The 18,430-nt window shown below is 44.4% G+C and overlaps 1 protein-coding gene across 1 annotated transcript in view; it reads right to left on the minus strand.

The window, feature by feature from the left end:
* Positions 1 to 2,035: 2,035 nt before the first annotated feature.
* Positions 2,036 to 18,430, minus strand: part of hdac6 (histone deacetylase 6) — a 28,243-nt gene continuing 11,848 nt past the window's right edge. Inside the window, exons 10-29 of the mRNA XM_083769420.1 lie at positions 18,133 to 18,201; positions 17,903 to 18,029; positions 17,623 to 17,688; positions 17,433 to 17,492; positions 11,226 to 11,315; positions 10,929 to 11,038; positions 10,422 to 10,489; positions 9,919 to 10,063; positions 9,666 to 9,794; positions 9,202 to 9,370; positions 8,812 to 9,011; positions 8,216 to 8,408; positions 7,569 to 7,718; positions 7,236 to 7,413; positions 6,041 to 6,123; positions 5,712 to 5,927; positions 4,358 to 4,527; positions 3,644 to 3,788; positions 2,322 to 2,450; positions 2,036 to 2,182 (exon numbers count right to left, since the gene is read on the minus strand). Coding sequence (XP_083625546.1) covers positions 2,105 to 2,182; positions 2,322 to 2,450; positions 3,644 to 3,788; positions 4,358 to 4,527; positions 5,712 to 5,927; positions 6,041 to 6,123; positions 7,236 to 7,413; positions 7,569 to 7,718; positions 8,216 to 8,408; positions 8,812 to 9,011; positions 9,202 to 9,370; positions 9,666 to 9,794; positions 9,919 to 10,063; positions 10,422 to 10,489; positions 10,929 to 11,038; positions 11,226 to 11,315; positions 17,433 to 17,492; positions 17,623 to 17,688; positions 17,903 to 18,029; positions 18,133 to 18,201 — 2,575 coding nt within the window. The 3' untranslated portion in view covers positions 2,036 to 2,104. The remainder of the gene's footprint in view (positions 2,183 to 2,321; positions 2,451 to 3,643; positions 3,789 to 4,357; positions 4,528 to 5,711; positions 5,928 to 6,040; positions 6,124 to 7,235; positions 7,414 to 7,568; positions 7,719 to 8,215; positions 8,409 to 8,811; positions 9,012 to 9,201; positions 9,371 to 9,665; positions 9,795 to 9,918; positions 10,064 to 10,421; positions 10,490 to 10,928; positions 11,039 to 11,225; positions 11,316 to 17,432; positions 17,493 to 17,622; positions 17,689 to 17,902; positions 18,030 to 18,132; positions 18,202 to 18,430) is intronic.

Here is an 18,430-nt window from a genome sequence, read left to right on the forward strand (position 1 = left end):
TGAAACACACATTGGTAATGGCTAGCTCATCCGCTAACAACAGAACAGAGAAACTTCCAACCGGTTCTATTCCACAAACTCGATGGACTTTTAACGGGATGATGTGTGGTGGTCTGGTGGACCACCGTCCCCTCATGTCTCTCACCTGCGCCGCCATTTTGGCCAAAAATCCGTTTAGATTTGGAAAAATCCCGTCATCCCGTGTGGTGAGGTGTCTTTGTGGCTCCGCTGAACTGCCTTTATTGATTTAACAGTCTGGCGTGGTAAAAGCAGTGATCGCAATGTTTATGAAAGACAGAGTGGATAGGATGATGATGACCACACGCAGCTAACTGCTCTACTGCTAGCCTCACTCGATAGAATTACGGTGAGCTTCCGGTCTGTAGATGACGCCAACCCATGAGAAAGGGAAGGTAAAACGCTCCTATACTGCCCCCTACTGTCCAAGGTAAACTCAATACTCTCAGATACATTGACAAACGATTTCAAATCACAAAATAAAATAAATAAAACAATAATGTGACTACATTCTAGGTGGGTCACACTAGCCGATATCATGAATAGAGTACACACCTACCAACGTAATCCCAGTTACATGCTGCTGACAGGATGTCACTGGAAATACATATGTACAATAGACCTTTTGAATATGCAGTGGACAAAATAATAGCCCTCATAAAACACATGTAGAATATCCATTCACTGTGAAAAACACGTCATTTCCTTTCCTATTCATTGACTATCTTGTCCTCTTTGCCTGGGCCCTATACAACATAATTTTGGGACTCTGGTTGATTAACATATTATAATGTGGAGTATACTACTGTATCTTAATCTATTTAGTTTATTTCAGAATGAATTGTAAGCATTTATTTTATAATTTAATTTATATTAAAACTGATTGATTAAACTGTTCAGTCCTTGATGTTTTGTGGACATGTGTGGTGAGTAAACATTCACTACATTTACAGCCAAGCTGTACATTATTCCAGGGGCCACAAGAAAGGACCAGACAGAAACTGTAAAAATGTACAAAATGACATTTATAATGAAACCACCACAACAGAATATTGCACTGAATATATTCTCAACGTTTATGAACTGCATATAATGTCAATTAAATAACTTAAAAGAATAAAATAAAAGATAACAGATTCAGACATTTGGAACAATATGACCTACAGAGACAAATATCACTGACTGTCTGTCTTTGTCCTGCAGACAAACATTAAAGTGTTGTCTGTCTAGGACCATGTTTGACCTACAAACAACACTGTCCTACAGAGTCAGAAAGAGACAGTTTGTCCCTGTAACACAGACGGTTCCAAATGTCTTAAACCGTTTTATTATTAATAGCTTTTGTCAACAGTCATTTGTCACATCTACAGTATTTTCTCTCCATACAGACTTGTTCTCAAACCAATCACCAAACAATCAATCTGTATTCAACAGGTGGAAGGAAAAAATGAATAAGATAACATTTTTCTCCTGGTGGCAGATGTCATGTGACCAATGTGTCACATGACCAGGGAATGAACAACAAAATAAAATAAAGCCACAATGTGCCGGTACAACAGAAACGAGTACACAAAACAATCTGAGTGTACAAAACAATATGAACATAGTCAACATACATATATGAACTCTGCTTTTTTGTTTGGCATGCAACCTTTGTATGATTTTTTTCCCCTTTCTGTGGGACAGTGTAGTCATTTGGTTGGACTGGATTTCCCACAAAGCACCAATACTGCTGGCATTAACTTCCGTAGCAACACATTTATTAAACCCTACTTTATTTGTTGGCCGGATTCCCAAGGGCTCTACACTAAATAACGTTGCTGAAAATAGGCAATCTAGAAGCTCACATCAGGTTGCGACACTTAGTGAGCATAGTGAGCTTGTAGATATTTTCACCAAATGTTCTCCCCAGAATATGGATGCTACGGTTTAAGAGGTTAACGTTGTCTTGAGGCAGACGGATCAAGGTAACTAGGATGTGGAGACTCTCACTCAGGTCTGACTTACATACACCCCCCCCCCCCCACACACACACACACACACACACACACACACACACACACACACTCTCTCCTTCCACTCCTGCTCACCCCTCTCGGGAAAAAGGAGGAATCTCTTCTCCAAATTTGGCACAGTGAGCAGAGTTTTTGGCTTCAAACAACACCTAGAAAGAGAGCGAGAGAGACAGAGTCAGAAAGACAGACGAACGAGGTCATGATGACAATCTTGATATCAAGTTCTTTGTAAAAGAAAATGTTATTTTGATTTGGCCATCACGCGCACGCACGCACCCACAAACCTACCTCGTTGTGCACATAGCTTTCACAGCAGTAGCACCACACAGAGAGGTCTGCAAAGCTGAGGACTATGGGATGTTCAGCCACTGTGCCATGTATGACCATGTGCTCGTTGACATAGCGACCGCAGAACACCTACAGTAACACACAGTAGCCATTTAAATGTCAGTCCAATAACCACCTAAAAAACCCTTTTTTTACCTCTTCTCTACACACCAACTGCTAATCCTCATCTTCAAAGTGACTAATGCGACATCACTCTTGAGACTGAGTTTATTGATATGAAAAGTGAAACCGATCGCATCGCTCTACACTACAGCCTAGGAGCGCCTGTTGCGCAATCCACGATGTTGCACAAGTGGGACATCATCGGAAATGTCCCCCCCCCCCCCCCCCCGTTTAGCCGACGACAACCAAAATCTTAAAACGTTAATAACTCGGGATCTAAATCATCCCGTCCGATTCTAAGAAAAGATCCTGTGTTCCTAGTCGCGTTAGATTTAATCATGCCTCCCGTTGTTGTCGATCGCCTTTAGAGTGTTTTGGCTACATTTAGCTGGTCCAGCCACATCCGGTATAACTTTCGGTCCGTCTGTAAAAGTGCTCCGTTGCTATAAATCGATTGGGCGCTATGATTAAATAACCCCGGGCAATCGGAGTGTTAACCCATTTGGCTGGCCATTTGAAAGCCTTTAAAACCATTTGTATCCGTTTGATTATTGGCATAGTTACAGCAATTACTGTAGGCCTTCAAAATAGTACTTTGAAGAAACTCGCGTTCTGTAATGGCAAAAACATCAACGTCGGACCTTGGCAGATGAGACAGACAGACAGATAGACAGATAGACATTCACCTGGTAGCAGATGACAGACAGATAGACATTTACCTGGTAGCAGATGAGACAGACAGACAGATATACATTTACCTGGTAGCAGATGAGACAGACAGACAGATAGACATTTACCTGGTAGCAGATGAGACAGACAGACAGATAGACATTTACCTGGTAGCAGATGAGACAGACAGACAGATAGACATTTACCTGGTAGCAGATGAGACAGACAGACAGACAGATAGACATTTACCTGGTAGCAGATGAGACAGACAGACAGATATACATTTACCTGGTAGCAGATGAGACAGACAGACAGATAGACATTTACCTGGTAGCAGATGAGACAGACAGACAGATAGACATTTACCTGGTAGCAGATGAGACAGACAGACAGATAGACATTTACCTGGTAGCAGATGAGACAGACAGACAGACAGATAGACATTTACCTGGTAGCAGATGAGACAGACAGACAGACAGATAGACATTTACCTGGTAGCAGATGAGACAGATCCAGTTCTCGGTCTCAGAGCCACAGTCCTGACACGGCAGGAAGATGTCAATACCTGCAGGTGGGAGGGGCTTAACAGCATCCAGGTGAGGACACCAGGAGAGCGGTTCTACCACATGCATGGTGCTCTAGAGAGAGAGAGAGAGAGAGAGAGAGAGAGAGAGAGAGAGAGGAGAGAGGAGAGGGAGAGAGAGGAGGGAGAGGGAGGGATGAGAGAGAGAGAGAGAGAGAGAGAGAGAGAGAGAGAGAGAGAGGAGGGGGAGAGGGAGAGAGAGAGAGAGGGGGGGGGGAGAGAGTGGGGGAGGGGAGAGGGAGAGATGATAGAAAGAGTGAGATGGAGAGTGAGAGGAGAAATGGAGAAAAATGTAGCACTTAATACACGTTTTAATTACTGCAAAAACAGCTAACACAATTGTAGGAAAGGATAACCCATTTAGACCTGAGTTAAAAACATTCACCTGAAAGAATACATATTCGAAGATTTATGCCACATAAAAAAAAAAAAAGCAGACCTACAAGTTCATAGCTACTAAGTATGAGCTTGTAGATCAGCTATTTTTCAATAGCTAAATTATAACAATGTTTAAAATACAAAAAGGGGTTCCCGCCCAAAATGGGTTAAGAAACAACAATCATTATATTCACTGTACAACCATACAAATGACAGGTTTGGGCAGTAAATGTATGGTTAGTACCCACCGTCGTCCATGAGCTGACCACAGATCAGCTCCAGGGCAGTTGGAGGTTTGGACCAACCACACGAACCCACCTCTGCCCCCTGCTCTCTCAGCCGGTTCTGCCTCGCGTCACCGGAAACCACTTGGTCGCCGAAGGCAACAGGTTCTGAGGTTGTCGTGGCAACAGCCTAGGAAGGGGAGTGGGAGAGTCAGACAAATGATGCGATACATGGTTGTGATGTTGTCACCTGCAGCTACACCCGACAATGATGAACGACGCTGCTCTGCAATACTTCAAGAGAATTCAACCACTTACGACCCTATGTATTTAATTAACTGGAGTATCCAGAGCTCTATACTAGGCCCCCTCAGGTTTTCACTCTACACTAAATATATTAGCCAATCTACAAAGTCACCTTGTAGACAGACCTACAAGGTCACCTTGTAGACAGACCTACAAGGTCACCTTGTAGACAGAAATACAAGGTCACCTTGTAGACAGACCTACAAGGTCACCTTGTAGACAGACCTACAAGGTCACCTTGTAGACAGAAATACAAGGTCACCTTGTAGACAGACCTACAAGGTCACCTTGTAGACAGACCTACAAGGTCACCTTGTAGACAGATCTACAAGGTCACCTTGTAGACAGAAATACAAGGTCACCTTGTAGACAGATCTACAAGGTGACTGATTACCAGACGGCCTCTTTACGCCCCTCAGCTACAGCCACCTCTGTTAAAAGATGTTTACTTTTTCTGAGTTGATGCAGTGGATGGTAGTGTTAATTTAACATGTTCATCTCCTTTGTACATATAGTGTTCGAATTTGTTGATGACTTGACATATTATTGTTATTCGTTTTTTTTTTTTTTTTTTTTTGATTTTTGAAGGGACAGACAGTAGGCTGACAGGAAACGGGAGAGAGATGGGGGGATGACATGCAGTAAAGGCCATGTCGGGTCCGGGAGTCGAACCCGCGGCACACTGCGACTGGATTACCAGTCCGGTGCCCAGACCGTTACGCTACGGCCTGGGCCTTTGTGATTAGTTTTTAATAGATTCATAGAACCACAATGTAAATAAGTATCCAGGACCTTTATGTGTTATCCTTTTAGCCTTAATGTCTTACTGTACCATGTGCTGTTTACATTCCTGACAAATAAAGTAATCAATCAATCAAAAAACACCATACATACATCGCAAAACATGCACCATAGTGAGGAAATGTTGGAAAACGTTGCACCGCGAGGAAACGAGAAACAGTGGTGCGTGTTTCCTTGCTACATAGCAAGGAAACATCGTTGTAAACATTGCACGTTTCCTTGATGTTGTTGCAAACAAATGTGAAACATTTTTATGGTGACAACAACCTGAGGCTGAGGTATGCTGACAGCTGATTGGTTCTCTTCAGAGGTCACGTCAATAGACTCCGCCTTCACTTCCTCCTCCTTGGAGCTTCTACGAGTCGGAGGGCGAACCTTCTGTCTGGCTCCCCCCACCGGGACGGATGCAGGGCTACGATTGGATGAAGTGCTCTGACTGATGTCAAGGCTGGCCAATCCCTGCAAAAGCTGATCGACACCGTCCTACAACACAACATCATGATTAGACAGACAGACAGACGGACGTACGGAAGGACAGATATATACACAGACACAACAGCGACAGTCAGAGAGACAGACAGTTGGTTTGGACTGACCTGTGTTGACTTCCTGCCTTTCCCCTTAGAACCGCGCTTCCCACGATGCTTTGGGGTGGACAAGGAACGGATGGACTCTGATACTAGAGAGAGAGAAACGGGAGGGAGAAAAGAGAAAGGGGGGAGAAAAACAAATATAAAATATAACGAGAGCAGGAAGAAGTATACATACATACATACATACATACATACATACTTAGGTATGTGGTCTAGTCTAACTTGGACTCAGGGGGGTGGACGCCTCTGCCTTGCATAGTCCCCAGTGAATAGGCAGTTTGCCCTTCACTGGTAACCCCATTTTTGAATTAATTTTAAATATATGAAGGTATTGCGGGCAGTGATTTTTACAAAAAAGCCCCCCTTTTAAAATACACATACATACATGCATACATGCATACATACATACATACCTACATACATACATTTCAGAAGTTTTAGCAGTTTTTAAGGACCCACTTTTAGGCCAGTGCACCAGAGCAAACTTTTGCCTTTTTTTAAACCCTACCCATTTTAACCAAATACATACATACATACATACATACACACTTTCAGTGTGAAATGTATATGAATGCTGTAACTCATTATCACTTGCACGAGCAGACCACAAGTACTGTTTTCCGCGCATGTCCGTGACTGCTTCGGCCATGTGAATTCCCGATGACACGCTCAGCCAATCAGGGATTGTGTGTTTTTGGTGGCGTCGTTCACCCAAAGTTGGCTTGCTGCGTATGTCAGTGGCCCCTCGACCGATTGGATTGGGGCCGTGTGTTGGTGGCGTCGCTCGGCCAATCAGGGATTGGGTGATGATGTAACTATGTATGTTTATCTATAAACGGACATATGTGGATGACGTAAGAAATTTGAGTTTCAAACGTATATATAGGGAACTAAAATATAACTTAAAAAGGTCCATGGATGCTGATAGTGTCTGTTTCTATTCACGCCTTTGCCAAAGAAGCTTGCATTGGGAAGTCCATGGATGCTGATAGTGTTTATGGGTGTCATCTTTGTTATATTTTCTAGAGGGAGGGACGGTAAGTTGACAAGAGTCGGAGATAAGTTGCGTGCTCTGCTTGCGCACTGTGCAGCGCACATGTAGACCATTCATGGACAACTTGTGTGCGAAGCGCAAGTTGGCAGCTCGACAGAGTGCATTTCTAGTTGCCCTATTTTGGCACAAACACACAGTCCTCACAGTGTATCCGCAGCGATGACCAGTAGGGGGAGTGGCAGCGGATGACCTCGTTAATCGCCATGACAGCGTTCTGGTGAGGGGGGGGCAGAGGTGTCGCTAGAGGAGGAGGGACGTCTCCTAGCAATACACTGGTACACATCGCCATGGAGTCAGAGATGGACTGCAAGTTATACCCCCCCTAGAGAGAGAGAGAGAGAGGGAGACACACACAAAAGAAGCAAGGTTGTAAATAGTCTCATCTCTGTCATCACCAGTAGATTGACTTGTGTAGATGTGTGTGTGTGTGTGTGTGTGTGTGTGTGTGTGTGTGTGTGTCCTCGCAGGAGCGCATACCTCCAGGATGACGAGGACCTTCCCTCCGGCCAATGACATGAGGAGATGAGTCATGTGGGCGTATCCTTCAGGTGTAACCTGATACCCTCCCAGAGGGTCTCCCCTCGCTGCATCAAACCCAGCCGAGATGATGACTAGATCTGGATTAAACTACAAACAGAGATGATGATTAGATCTGGATTAAACTACAAACAGAGATTATGACTAGACCTGGATTAAACTACAAACAGAGATGATGACTAGATCTGGATTAAACTACAAACAGAGATGATGACTAGATCTGTATTAAACTACAAACAGAGATGATGACTAGATCTGGATTAAACTACAAACATAGATTATGACTAGACCTGGATTAAACTACAAACTGAGATTATGACTAGACCTGGTTTAAACTACAAACAGAGATTATGACCATGGGCGTAACTAGCGTGACACAGACAATGCAATTGTGTTGGGCTTTGAGCACACAGCCGGCCGCCCACCCATATCGCTGGTAAAATAGAATTACAAATACATACAGAGCAAATCATGCAGTGACAGTTGAGTTGACCAAAGTTTGGCGGAGCCCGGTGGTGGCTGGCTGCTAGCACACACGCGCCCCGCCCCCTAACAGCTCTGGTGTGAGTGGAGTGTAGGATTTGTACCTCTCTGGCGATCGGCATGACAACAGCGTGAAAGGCGGCCAGGTATTCGGGATCTCCCATTCGTCCTCCGTTCCACGGAATGTTGACATTAAACCCCGCCCCCTGGCGGATTCCCACCCTATCACAGCCTGCTTCCTCGGAGGAGGGGAAGAATGTTCCGTGGTCATAGCGATGGAGGGAGATGTAAAGAACACTGAAAGAGAGAGTGAGAACGATGCAACTTGTGCTGGTTCTGAACAACCGGCTGTACGACAGACTCGACACCCTGTGAGGGAGTGGAACGTGTGTGTCCAATTTGAAGTTGGTGGGGCGAACAGTTTTTGAGTTACGTGGATTACAGACGTACGTACGTACACACAGAGACATGGTGCATTTATAGAGAGATATAATATAACTATTTATAATATTGTATATTATACAACTTAGGCATTTATACAACACTCTCATCCAGAACGACATACAAGTGTAAGATCAGAGTAAAAGGCATGAAACCCTAGTCAACACACTTTAGGGTTAGTTGTCACATAAATCAGAAGTTATCAACCTTTTGGGCTGGGGACCCCAACCCTAACTCTACTGTCTGGTTTCAGCCTCACCTCTTGTCCTCCTCGAAGATGTGCTGGGTTCCGTTGCCATGGTGGACGTCCCAGTCCACGATGAGGACTCTGAGGTTGGCGGTGAGGGACTGGGCGTAGCGCGCAGCGAGGGCGGCCGTGTTGAAGAAACAAAAACCACAAGCTGTGTCTCTCTCAGCGTGATGTCCAGGAGGACGGACGATAGCTACGCCGTTACACACCTGAAGAGACAGACAAGAGAGTCAGTCAGACAGAGAGACAAAGACAGTCAGAGAGACAGATAGAGGCATACTGATTGCATACTCATACAGATGTCACACGTCCACACGGTTCCAACATGGTTGTGTAAAAATAGACCCCACAGCTCTTCAGTTAGAATGTTCCGTACAGTGTGTTTTGTTGTCTTGTTACCTTCCCAGTTAGAATGTGTTGGGCCGTGTTGAAGCAGCTCCCAGCAGCCAGCAGGGCACACTGGTAACTCTGGTTGTTGACAAAAATAGAGTTGAACTCTGTTCCCAGGCGATGCAAGTCTCTGGCCTTCATCTCCTCTGAAGACTTTATCAGGGAGATAAGAGACAAACTACACACACACACACACACACACACACTCCGAATGTTTACAAAAACACAACAGCCTAATGTTTGTATCCTCCCCCCACAACATTTTGCAAGGACATTATTTTACATTTACTAGTTCAGATTTTTTTTTTTTTTTTTTTTCACAAATAATCTAAAATGATTAGTTCAGATGAATGTTATTAATTTATTTTACATCTACTAATCTACTAGTTCAGATTAATATCAGAAGAATCACAGCTATATACTGTACCACAGAGTATAAAATATACGCGTGCCTGTGTGTGCATTGTGCATACCCGTGGCACATGGCCAGTTCCTCCTCGGTTGCCAGACGGGATGGTATCCGTTGACAACGATCAACCAATCCTAGCTCTTGGTGCTTTGAGAAAATCCTAGAAATCCTCTGAGGCTGTTCAGGATGATGACTAGAGAGAGACAAAAAGAGACACAGAGACAGAAAGAAAGAAAAAAAGAAAGAAAGGACAAGAGTCACAGAATGGAAAATTGACCAATACAAATGCTGACGCTGACACGCACACGCACACACACCTGTCCCACATATTAAGATGTTCCATCATCTTCGGGTCATAAACCAAACCGGTCGTCAGTCCAGCAGACTTGGCAGGGCTGACCTTTGCTGTACGGTCGTCGTCTGTTTCCCTCAACACTTCACCTTCAGCCAGTAGACCGCCCTCTACAGGAACATAACTATTATTATTACATTCTATTATGATACTTTACGTCAGTGTTTCTGTCCGGGCCCCTTGTGCAGGTAGTACAACATTTTAAACATGTTGCACTAAATCATAACTTGGATGAAAGATCCACTTTCATTGTGGCATCGCCACATCTGTGAAATAAACACTGTTGTCAAAAACCCTAAAAATATCGGTTTCTTTTCATCACTGGGACTGGGATCCCAAAATAGAAAATAATCGCACAATAATCCGTGTTAGTTAACTCTTGACAGTTACATATTCTAAGTATCAATAATTTAGCTGGGCCCCAGGACAAGAACCAGGACATGGTGGTGGAGATTTAGGTTTTGTTACCAAGTACTTGAAGACAGGACCAGTAGGGGTACAGGGCTGATATGGTGTCAGACATGGACTTCAGAGCGCTGGGATGGACAGACAGACATTAAAAGGTCAAGCAAAGGCAACACATTATAAAATTACATTAGGATACAATAAAAACTAAATAAGTAAAAAACTAAATTACTAAATGAAAGGCTGCAGCAAACAGAAAGGTCTTTAGCTGTGATTTAAAAGAACTAGGAGTGGCAGAACATCTGCCGTTTCTGTGAGTTTCTTCCAGATATGTGTGATGCTTAACAAGTTAACAACTAAAGGCTTCTCCTCTACGTTTAGTTTTGATTAGGGACAGAAAGTAAAATGACCTTATTAGAGGTCTGGATGATTCATGATAATCGCACAAGATCAGAAATGTGGTCTGGCCCCTACTGTGGGTGTGCAGGAAAAAATACTCTAGTTAATTTCCAAATAGTACACAAAGTGGTTACTAGGTATTGTAGTATGATAGTGAAATATAAACATTACCTGGTACTAGGTGCAGTACTAGGAGCTACCAGGGCAGGACAAGGGTCCCCTAGTAGAGATCTGATGCAGGCTGCAGCGCCCTCTGCTGTAGACTGCAGGTTATATCCACCCTGAAAGAGATACCCACATCTGTAGTTCATTACATTGAGGTAATGTACAACCCATGGACATGGTGCCGGGACTGACCCCAATCCAACCCTTGACACTCTAACCAGTACAGTGTGTAGTTCTTTATATTTATGTATGTAGTAGCGTGTGCAGTTCTTTATATATTTGTGTTTGAAGTACTTGCATTACCTCCAGTGACAGGACCACTCTTCCCTCAGCCAGGCCCGTCAACATGTGGGTCAGGACTGACAAACACTGGGGACTGCAACACATCTCCCCCTGAAGGCATGCACGCACGCACGAACGCACACACACACACACACACACACACACACACACACACACACACACACACACACACACACACACACACACACACACACACACACACACACACACACACACACACACACACACACACACACACACACACACACACACACACACACACACACACACACACACACACACACACACACACACACACACACACACACACACACACACACACACACACACACACACACACACACACACACACACAGTACTTTAGTAATAAAAAACAAACAAATGATAATGTTGATATGATATTGATCACTGGTTCTCAAAAGTAGGGTCCTGGGGTACTTGAGGGGGTTGGAAGTGAGAAACAGTTTAAACACTGCAACTATATCAAGCTATTTAGCTAAAGACATGAAATTATATATATATATATATATATACATACATATTAACACACAAACACACAAAGCTGTCCATAGGGCACGCTAGCTCCCCTCAAAGAGCCAGAATGCAAAATGCTTGTCATTCAGCCTCACTTGAATTGCTCAGTGGACTGTCTCTCACACAGCGATATGGATAAAAATATCACACCCGCGTGACGTGAGCGGCACTGTTATCACCATACATCACATTCCGTGCTCAGCCAGTCAGCTTGAGCACATTCCGCGCACACACACACACACACCCTCAAAATACAACACAGCTCTGCGTTAGGGAACCCTGTAGCGTGTGGAAGACCCATAGATCCATAGACCCCAAGGTAGCCGCAATGAAGTAATAAATGTAGCAATAGAGTTCAAAGGGTGCAGATGAAGAACAGCTGCACTAATTGGCGTTGTTAAGGTGTGCATGGCAACAGTTTGTGTCTCGTGTGATTTCACACCAGAAGATATAAGATGATGCACCGTGTTGAAAATGACTGTAGACGTCGAGAGAGAAAAGAGAGCGAGATAGACAGACAGACTTGCAGACAGACAGGCAGACAGAGTTATGTTGCCTTGGACCGTTTCCAAAGCAGGAGGACCAAAGCGATCCAGTCATGCTGCTGTAGCAGTGAGGAACAAACTGTATTCCTTTGGAGGCTGTGATGGAGGGAACAGATGGGACTACAACAGACAGATGGATGTCCATGTCATCAACACAGTGTCTTTATGCTGGAAGAAGTTACCTCCAGTGGAACCTGGAAGAGGAGACAGTGACCTTGAGGTTCCATCCAAGCGCTACGGCCACACAGCTGTGTTGGTTGAAGATACGGTCTACATCTGGGGAGGCTATCCTTACTGCAATGTGCTTTATGCATTTGATGTTGACTCCCACAGATGGTTCCAACCCAGGGTTTCTGGGACTGTTCCAGAGGAGAGGATCTACCACTCAGCCTGTGTGTTGGAGAAGGTCATGTTTATCCATGGAGGACACACCAAGATATCTGGAGACCCTAATGACATGTACAAGTTGGACACCAGCACAATGGTCTGGACTTTAATTAACACCAGAGGAACTCCACCTCCTGCTTCACACGGTCACTCTGCCACCATCGTCAGGACAAAGATGTTTGTAATCGGGGGCCGGAGGGAGGGGGTCTACAACACCATCAGAGTGTTTGACACGGAGACAAACGCCTGGCTGGACACACCTTCTGCACAACTTCTACCAGAAGGACGCTGTAGTCATTCAGCAGTTATCTACAATGGAGAGCTGTACATGTTTGGTGGCTGGAACAGTAAACAGATCTTCAATGATGTGTGGAAATTCAGTCCAGAGACCTTCTCCTGGAAGAAGGTTGAGCCCAAGTGGAAAGGACCATGTCCAATGTATGGTATGTGCTGTTGCATTGTGGGAGATCATATCATCCTCTTTGGAGGATACAAAGGATATCACCCTTATCCAAGGATATCACACATCTCTGATGAGCTGTTCATCTTAGACTTGAGTCCTTGTCTTAAGACGTTATGTAAGCTAGAAGTTATTCAGTACGCTCTGGACCAATCAGAACTCCCACACGACATCAGGTGGGAACTGGCAGCCATGCGACAACAGCAACAACAACCGAGACCACATTCCAGACGACCAGAAGGAACAGCAGAAAGATCAAGAAATGATGGATCAAAATCTCATCCCACCTGATGGTGAGCCACCTCTCAGCATCACTTACTGAGATTCAAACCTGAACACGGTGGAACTCTCTTTATTTATATGATCTTTTTTTATTTAAAGGACCAAGCAGTCCTGAAAGGACTTTTATTGTTATTGTAAAAATAAAATTGTTATTATTTATTGTTATTGTTAGTTTTTTCCCCTTCTCCTTCTGCCAAAAAAAATAAATAAATAAATTAAAAAAAAGGATTATCGGCCTACAGAAAAAACTAAAATCTTAAAGACTATCTGGTACACAGGAAGCTAAAAGGAATAAACACACCAGCACGCCAGAGACCAGAATACTTCAAACCCAAACAAATAGTTAAAAATAGAACTACCAAACGCATGTTGGAGATTAAACAACAGATAACAGCCAGCAAATGTGTTTATTTAATCACATGTGAAAAATGTGGCTTACAATTATGTAGGAGAAACGAGTAAAACAATAGCTACAAGGCTGAGACAACACAGATACAATATTAACAATGCAAAAAAGACAACTACAAGGATTGTTCAACATTACATGGCACATGGCATTGAAGCTCTAAAAGTATACCTGGACTTCAACACAATCCCAACTGGACAGTAGGACAAAGACGTTTTAATGCAGGGGTCCCCAAACTACGGCCCGCCATGTCATTTTATGTGGCCCGCCTGCCTCAAGCAAAAAAAAAGAAAAAACTAAATATAGGATTTTATTTTTATTTTTCATTAGCACTGGATGAGAGCAAATAATTAGAATAATAAATTAAGATTAATTTGTATTATTAAGGGACCAAGAAGACACGCAGTGACTTTGGTCACTTCTTGTTTTTGTAGTTTTTTTTCTTCTCCTTCCGCCAAAAATAGCTGTTCTGACTGAACCGTGCAGTCGCTTTTCGTGAAACTCGGTAATCTGGTAGAGGGCCATGCCAAACGGTGACTATGTGAAGCCCATGACCATTGGCCAAATGGTGGCGCTATAGCACTGAAATTGAAAATTAAGTTGAAAATGCAAACTTTGAATGTACATATCTCATGAACCGTTTGACCGTTGGCAATGACACTTTGATACACATATGTGTCTCCTCATGCCGAACAACTTCCATATTCTGACTTTTGACCTCTGACCTTTAGATTACCCACTAATTTGAAATATATGAAAAACAGTTAAAATGTATCTTCTCCCAGAATCTTTGATCAAAATGCACAAAAATGTCTACACTTGAACTTTGGACTTATACGAACAAAAAATCGTAACAGATTTCTTTTAAGTGAAAAAATGAAGTTTTTATGAGCCAATAAAAAAATTCTGTCTTGTGAAACCTCTCATGCAACCAATACGTCTACCAAATACGGTTGGCAGAGCTAATACCTATACTGCATGTTACTGTATAGAATGAGTCAACTGACAGAGTCTGCTTAGCTCAGTCGGTAGAGCTCTCACCTTTGGACCACAGGGTCACTGGTTCAAATCCGGGTAGTGACAACTCGGCCTGTGATTCTTATTTGTGCATATTTCTCTTTCTCTCTCTCTCTCTCTCTCTCTCTCTCTCTCCATCACTAGGACATGACAATCATCACAATAATAGAGATACCAGTAACTGTAATAGAGTAATAAGTCTAATAGTGTAATAAGTGTATTTAGTGTAATAGTGAAATAGTGTAATAGTGTAATAAGTGTAAAAGTAGTGCAATAGTTTAATAGTGAAATTGTGTATTACGTCTAAATTTGTAATAGTGTACTATTAGTGTAATAGTAGTGTAATAGTGTAATAGTAGTGTAATAGTGTAATAAGTGTAATAGTGTAATAGTGTAATAAGTGTAATAGTGCAAAAGTGTAATAGTGGTGTAATAGTGTAATAAGTGTATTCTGTCTTCTCTCTCTCTCTCCACCCCCCCTCTCTCTGTCTCTCTCTCCACCCCCCCCCCTCTCTCTCTCCACTCTCTCTCTCTGTCTCCACCCTCTCTCTCTGTCTCCACACTCTGTCCTCTCTCTGTCTCAACAATCTCTGTCCTCTCTCTGTCTCAACAATCTCTGTCCTCTCTCTGTCTCCACACTCTCTGTCCTCTCTGTCTCCACACTCTCTGTCCTCTCTCTGTCTCCACACTCTCTGTCCTCTCTGTCTCCACACTCTCTGTCCTCTCTCTGTCTCCACACTCTCTGTCCTCTCTCTGTCTCCACACTCTCTGTCCTCTCTCTGTCTCCACACTCTGTCTCCACACTATCTGTCCTCTCTCTGTCCCTGTGTCTCTCTGTCCCTGTCTCCACACTCTCTGTCCTCTCTGTCTCTCTCTCTCTCTACACTCTCTCTGTCTCCACCCTCTCTCTCCACACTCTCTGTCCTCTCTGTCTCCACACTCTGTCCTCTCTCTGTCTCCACACTCTCTGTCCTCTCTCTGTCTCCACACTCTCTGTCCTCTCTCTGTCTCCACACTCTCTGTCCTCTCTCTGTCTCCACACTCTGTCCTCTCTCTGTCCACTCTCTGTCTCCACACTATCTGTCCTCTCTCTGTCCCTGTCTCCACACTCTCTGTCCTCTCTGTCTCTCTCTCTCTCTACACTCTCTCTGTCTCCACCCTCTCTCTCCACACTCTCTGTCCTCTCTCTCTGTCTCTCTCTCTCCCTCTCCTTGGTCCCGCCTTATCGCTGCTTGCAGCTATATTTGCTCTTGTATTTGCTATTGGACACTGGGGAGGCACTGGGGGGACACTGGGGAGACACTGAGGGTACACTGGGGAGGCACTGGGGAGGCACTCAGGGAGGCACTGGGGAGGCACTGGGGAGGCACTGGGGAGGCATTCAGGGGGACACTGGGAGGCACTGGGGAGACACTGGGAGACACTGGGGAGGCACTGGGGAGACACTGGGGAGGCACTCAGGGGGACACTGGGAGGCACTGGGGAGACACTCAGGGGGACACTGGGGAGGCACTGGGGAGACACTGGGTAGGCACTGGGGAGACACTGGGGAGACACTGGGGAGGCACTCGGGGGGGACACTGGGGAGACACTGGGGAGGCACTGGGGAGACACTGGGGAGGCATTCAGGGAGGCACTGGGGAGGCACTCAGGGGGACACTGGGAGGCACTGGGGAGACACTGGGGAGGCACTCAGGGGGACAATGGGAGGCACTGGGGAGGCACTGGGGAGACACTCAGGGGGACACTGGGGAGACACTGGGAGACACTGGGGAGGCACTGGGGAGACACTCAGGGGGACACTGGGGAGGCACTCAGGGGGACACTGGGAGACACTGGGGAGGCACTGGGGAGGTACTGGACATTTCATATCACACACACACCATGATTCACTAGGTCCCTCAAAAAAAAAAACAGCTTGGCATGGCGCAATTTATTTCAAGCATGGCGCAGCGCCATGCCAACAACATTGTGCAGGAAACCCTGGCACTATGCAGCCCTGTAGTGCTGCATGTACAGTACGTGCACTGGTTATTAATATTTGGTTATGTGTGGCTTTCTGGGGGAAAAAAAATGTTTACGTTGGCACCCCTGCGATCGTCACACTTTTTCTGTTACAAACTGACCCCGGCCCCCATCAGAGAAGGGAAAAGTTATGTGGCCCTTACAGGAAAAAGTTTGGGGACCCCTGTTTTAATGGATCAAGAACCTCAACACGGATTTTCCTGGAGGTTTAGACATGCCAAAATATTAGACAAGTTGTTTTGATTTTGTACAAAACCTCCACAGCCATATACATGCTAAACACAGCCAACAATCAATGGAAATCAGACTTTGAATATAGGGGACAAATTAGCATATTCCACACCAAGCCAACCTGGGACACGAAGCAAGAGGTGTCACTGACACCCAATGGGCCATTAGACACCGGGCCCAGGAAACAAAAGAGAAACACATGACAGGGACACCTTGAAATATAACCCCCAAATTATATATATATATATATATATATATATATATATATATATATATCCTGTCCATGAAAATGTTTGATACACAGAGCGAAAAATGTTTACCTTTGGGTCTCCGACCAAACAGTCAAACCCTGCAGCGACCAGGATCAACTCAGGCTGGAACTACAAACACAACACCTATTAGTATTACACGTGTGTCATTGTAGCGTAAGCAGTATATACTGTGTGTGTGTACATGTGTGTGTGTGTGTGTGTGTGTGTGTGTGTGTGTGTGTGTGTGTGTGTGTGTTACCTCGTAGGCTACTGGCAGTAGAAGCTGCTGAAAGGCTGCGATATAGTCTGCATCTGCCATTCCAGCCTATATTATAAACATACATGAATCAGAATATGTTGTACAGTATGTTCAGTATTATAATGTATATATGTTTGCACATACAGTATGAGCAATTTGTCTCTGTGAGGTTGGTGGTAGTTCCAGAGCTCTGCCAGTGGGGGGCAGAGATGATTCAGTCACAATACACACAGAATCAATAAATAATGATCACTAGTCTATCATCATTGGTATTATTGACCTTATTCCATGGCAGGTTGATATTGAAGCCTTGTCCTGCTCCAGTTCCAATAGCACTGCTGTCCGACTCTGAGAGATGAGGCCAAAATGTACCCTGTTCATACCGATGAACTGAAAAATATAGCACACTGAGGGAGAGACACAGAGAGAGATGTTAAATTTACATACATTATGACCAGTGTGTATATTCAGTGTGTGTGTGAGTGTGTGTGTGTGTGTGTGCGCGTGTACCTAGGGTCCTCTTGGAAGATATACTGTATCCCCTGTCCATGATGAACATCCCAGTCCACTATCAGCACCCTTGACAGACAGACAGACAGCCAGACAAAGAAATGCAAAAATAAACTAATTAACAGAAACTAAAACCACTTTCTGGAGTTACTGTAGTAATGTGACGTAAAGGGTCACTTTACACGTGCTGATGTAGCAATTAATCATGCCTCAGGTAGTGATTTATTTATTACTTGCGCAAGCAGAGCGCGCAAGTAATGTTTTCACCCGGTCTCTTCCGCCGTGACAGCTGTCCCGC

Source organism: Protomyctophum parallelum (genome assembly GCF_964188405.1).
Source record: "Protomyctophum parallelum genome assembly, chromosome: 7".
Classification (NCBI taxonomy): Eukaryota; Metazoa; Chordata; class Actinopteri; order Myctophiformes; family Myctophidae; genus Protomyctophum; species Protomyctophum parallelum.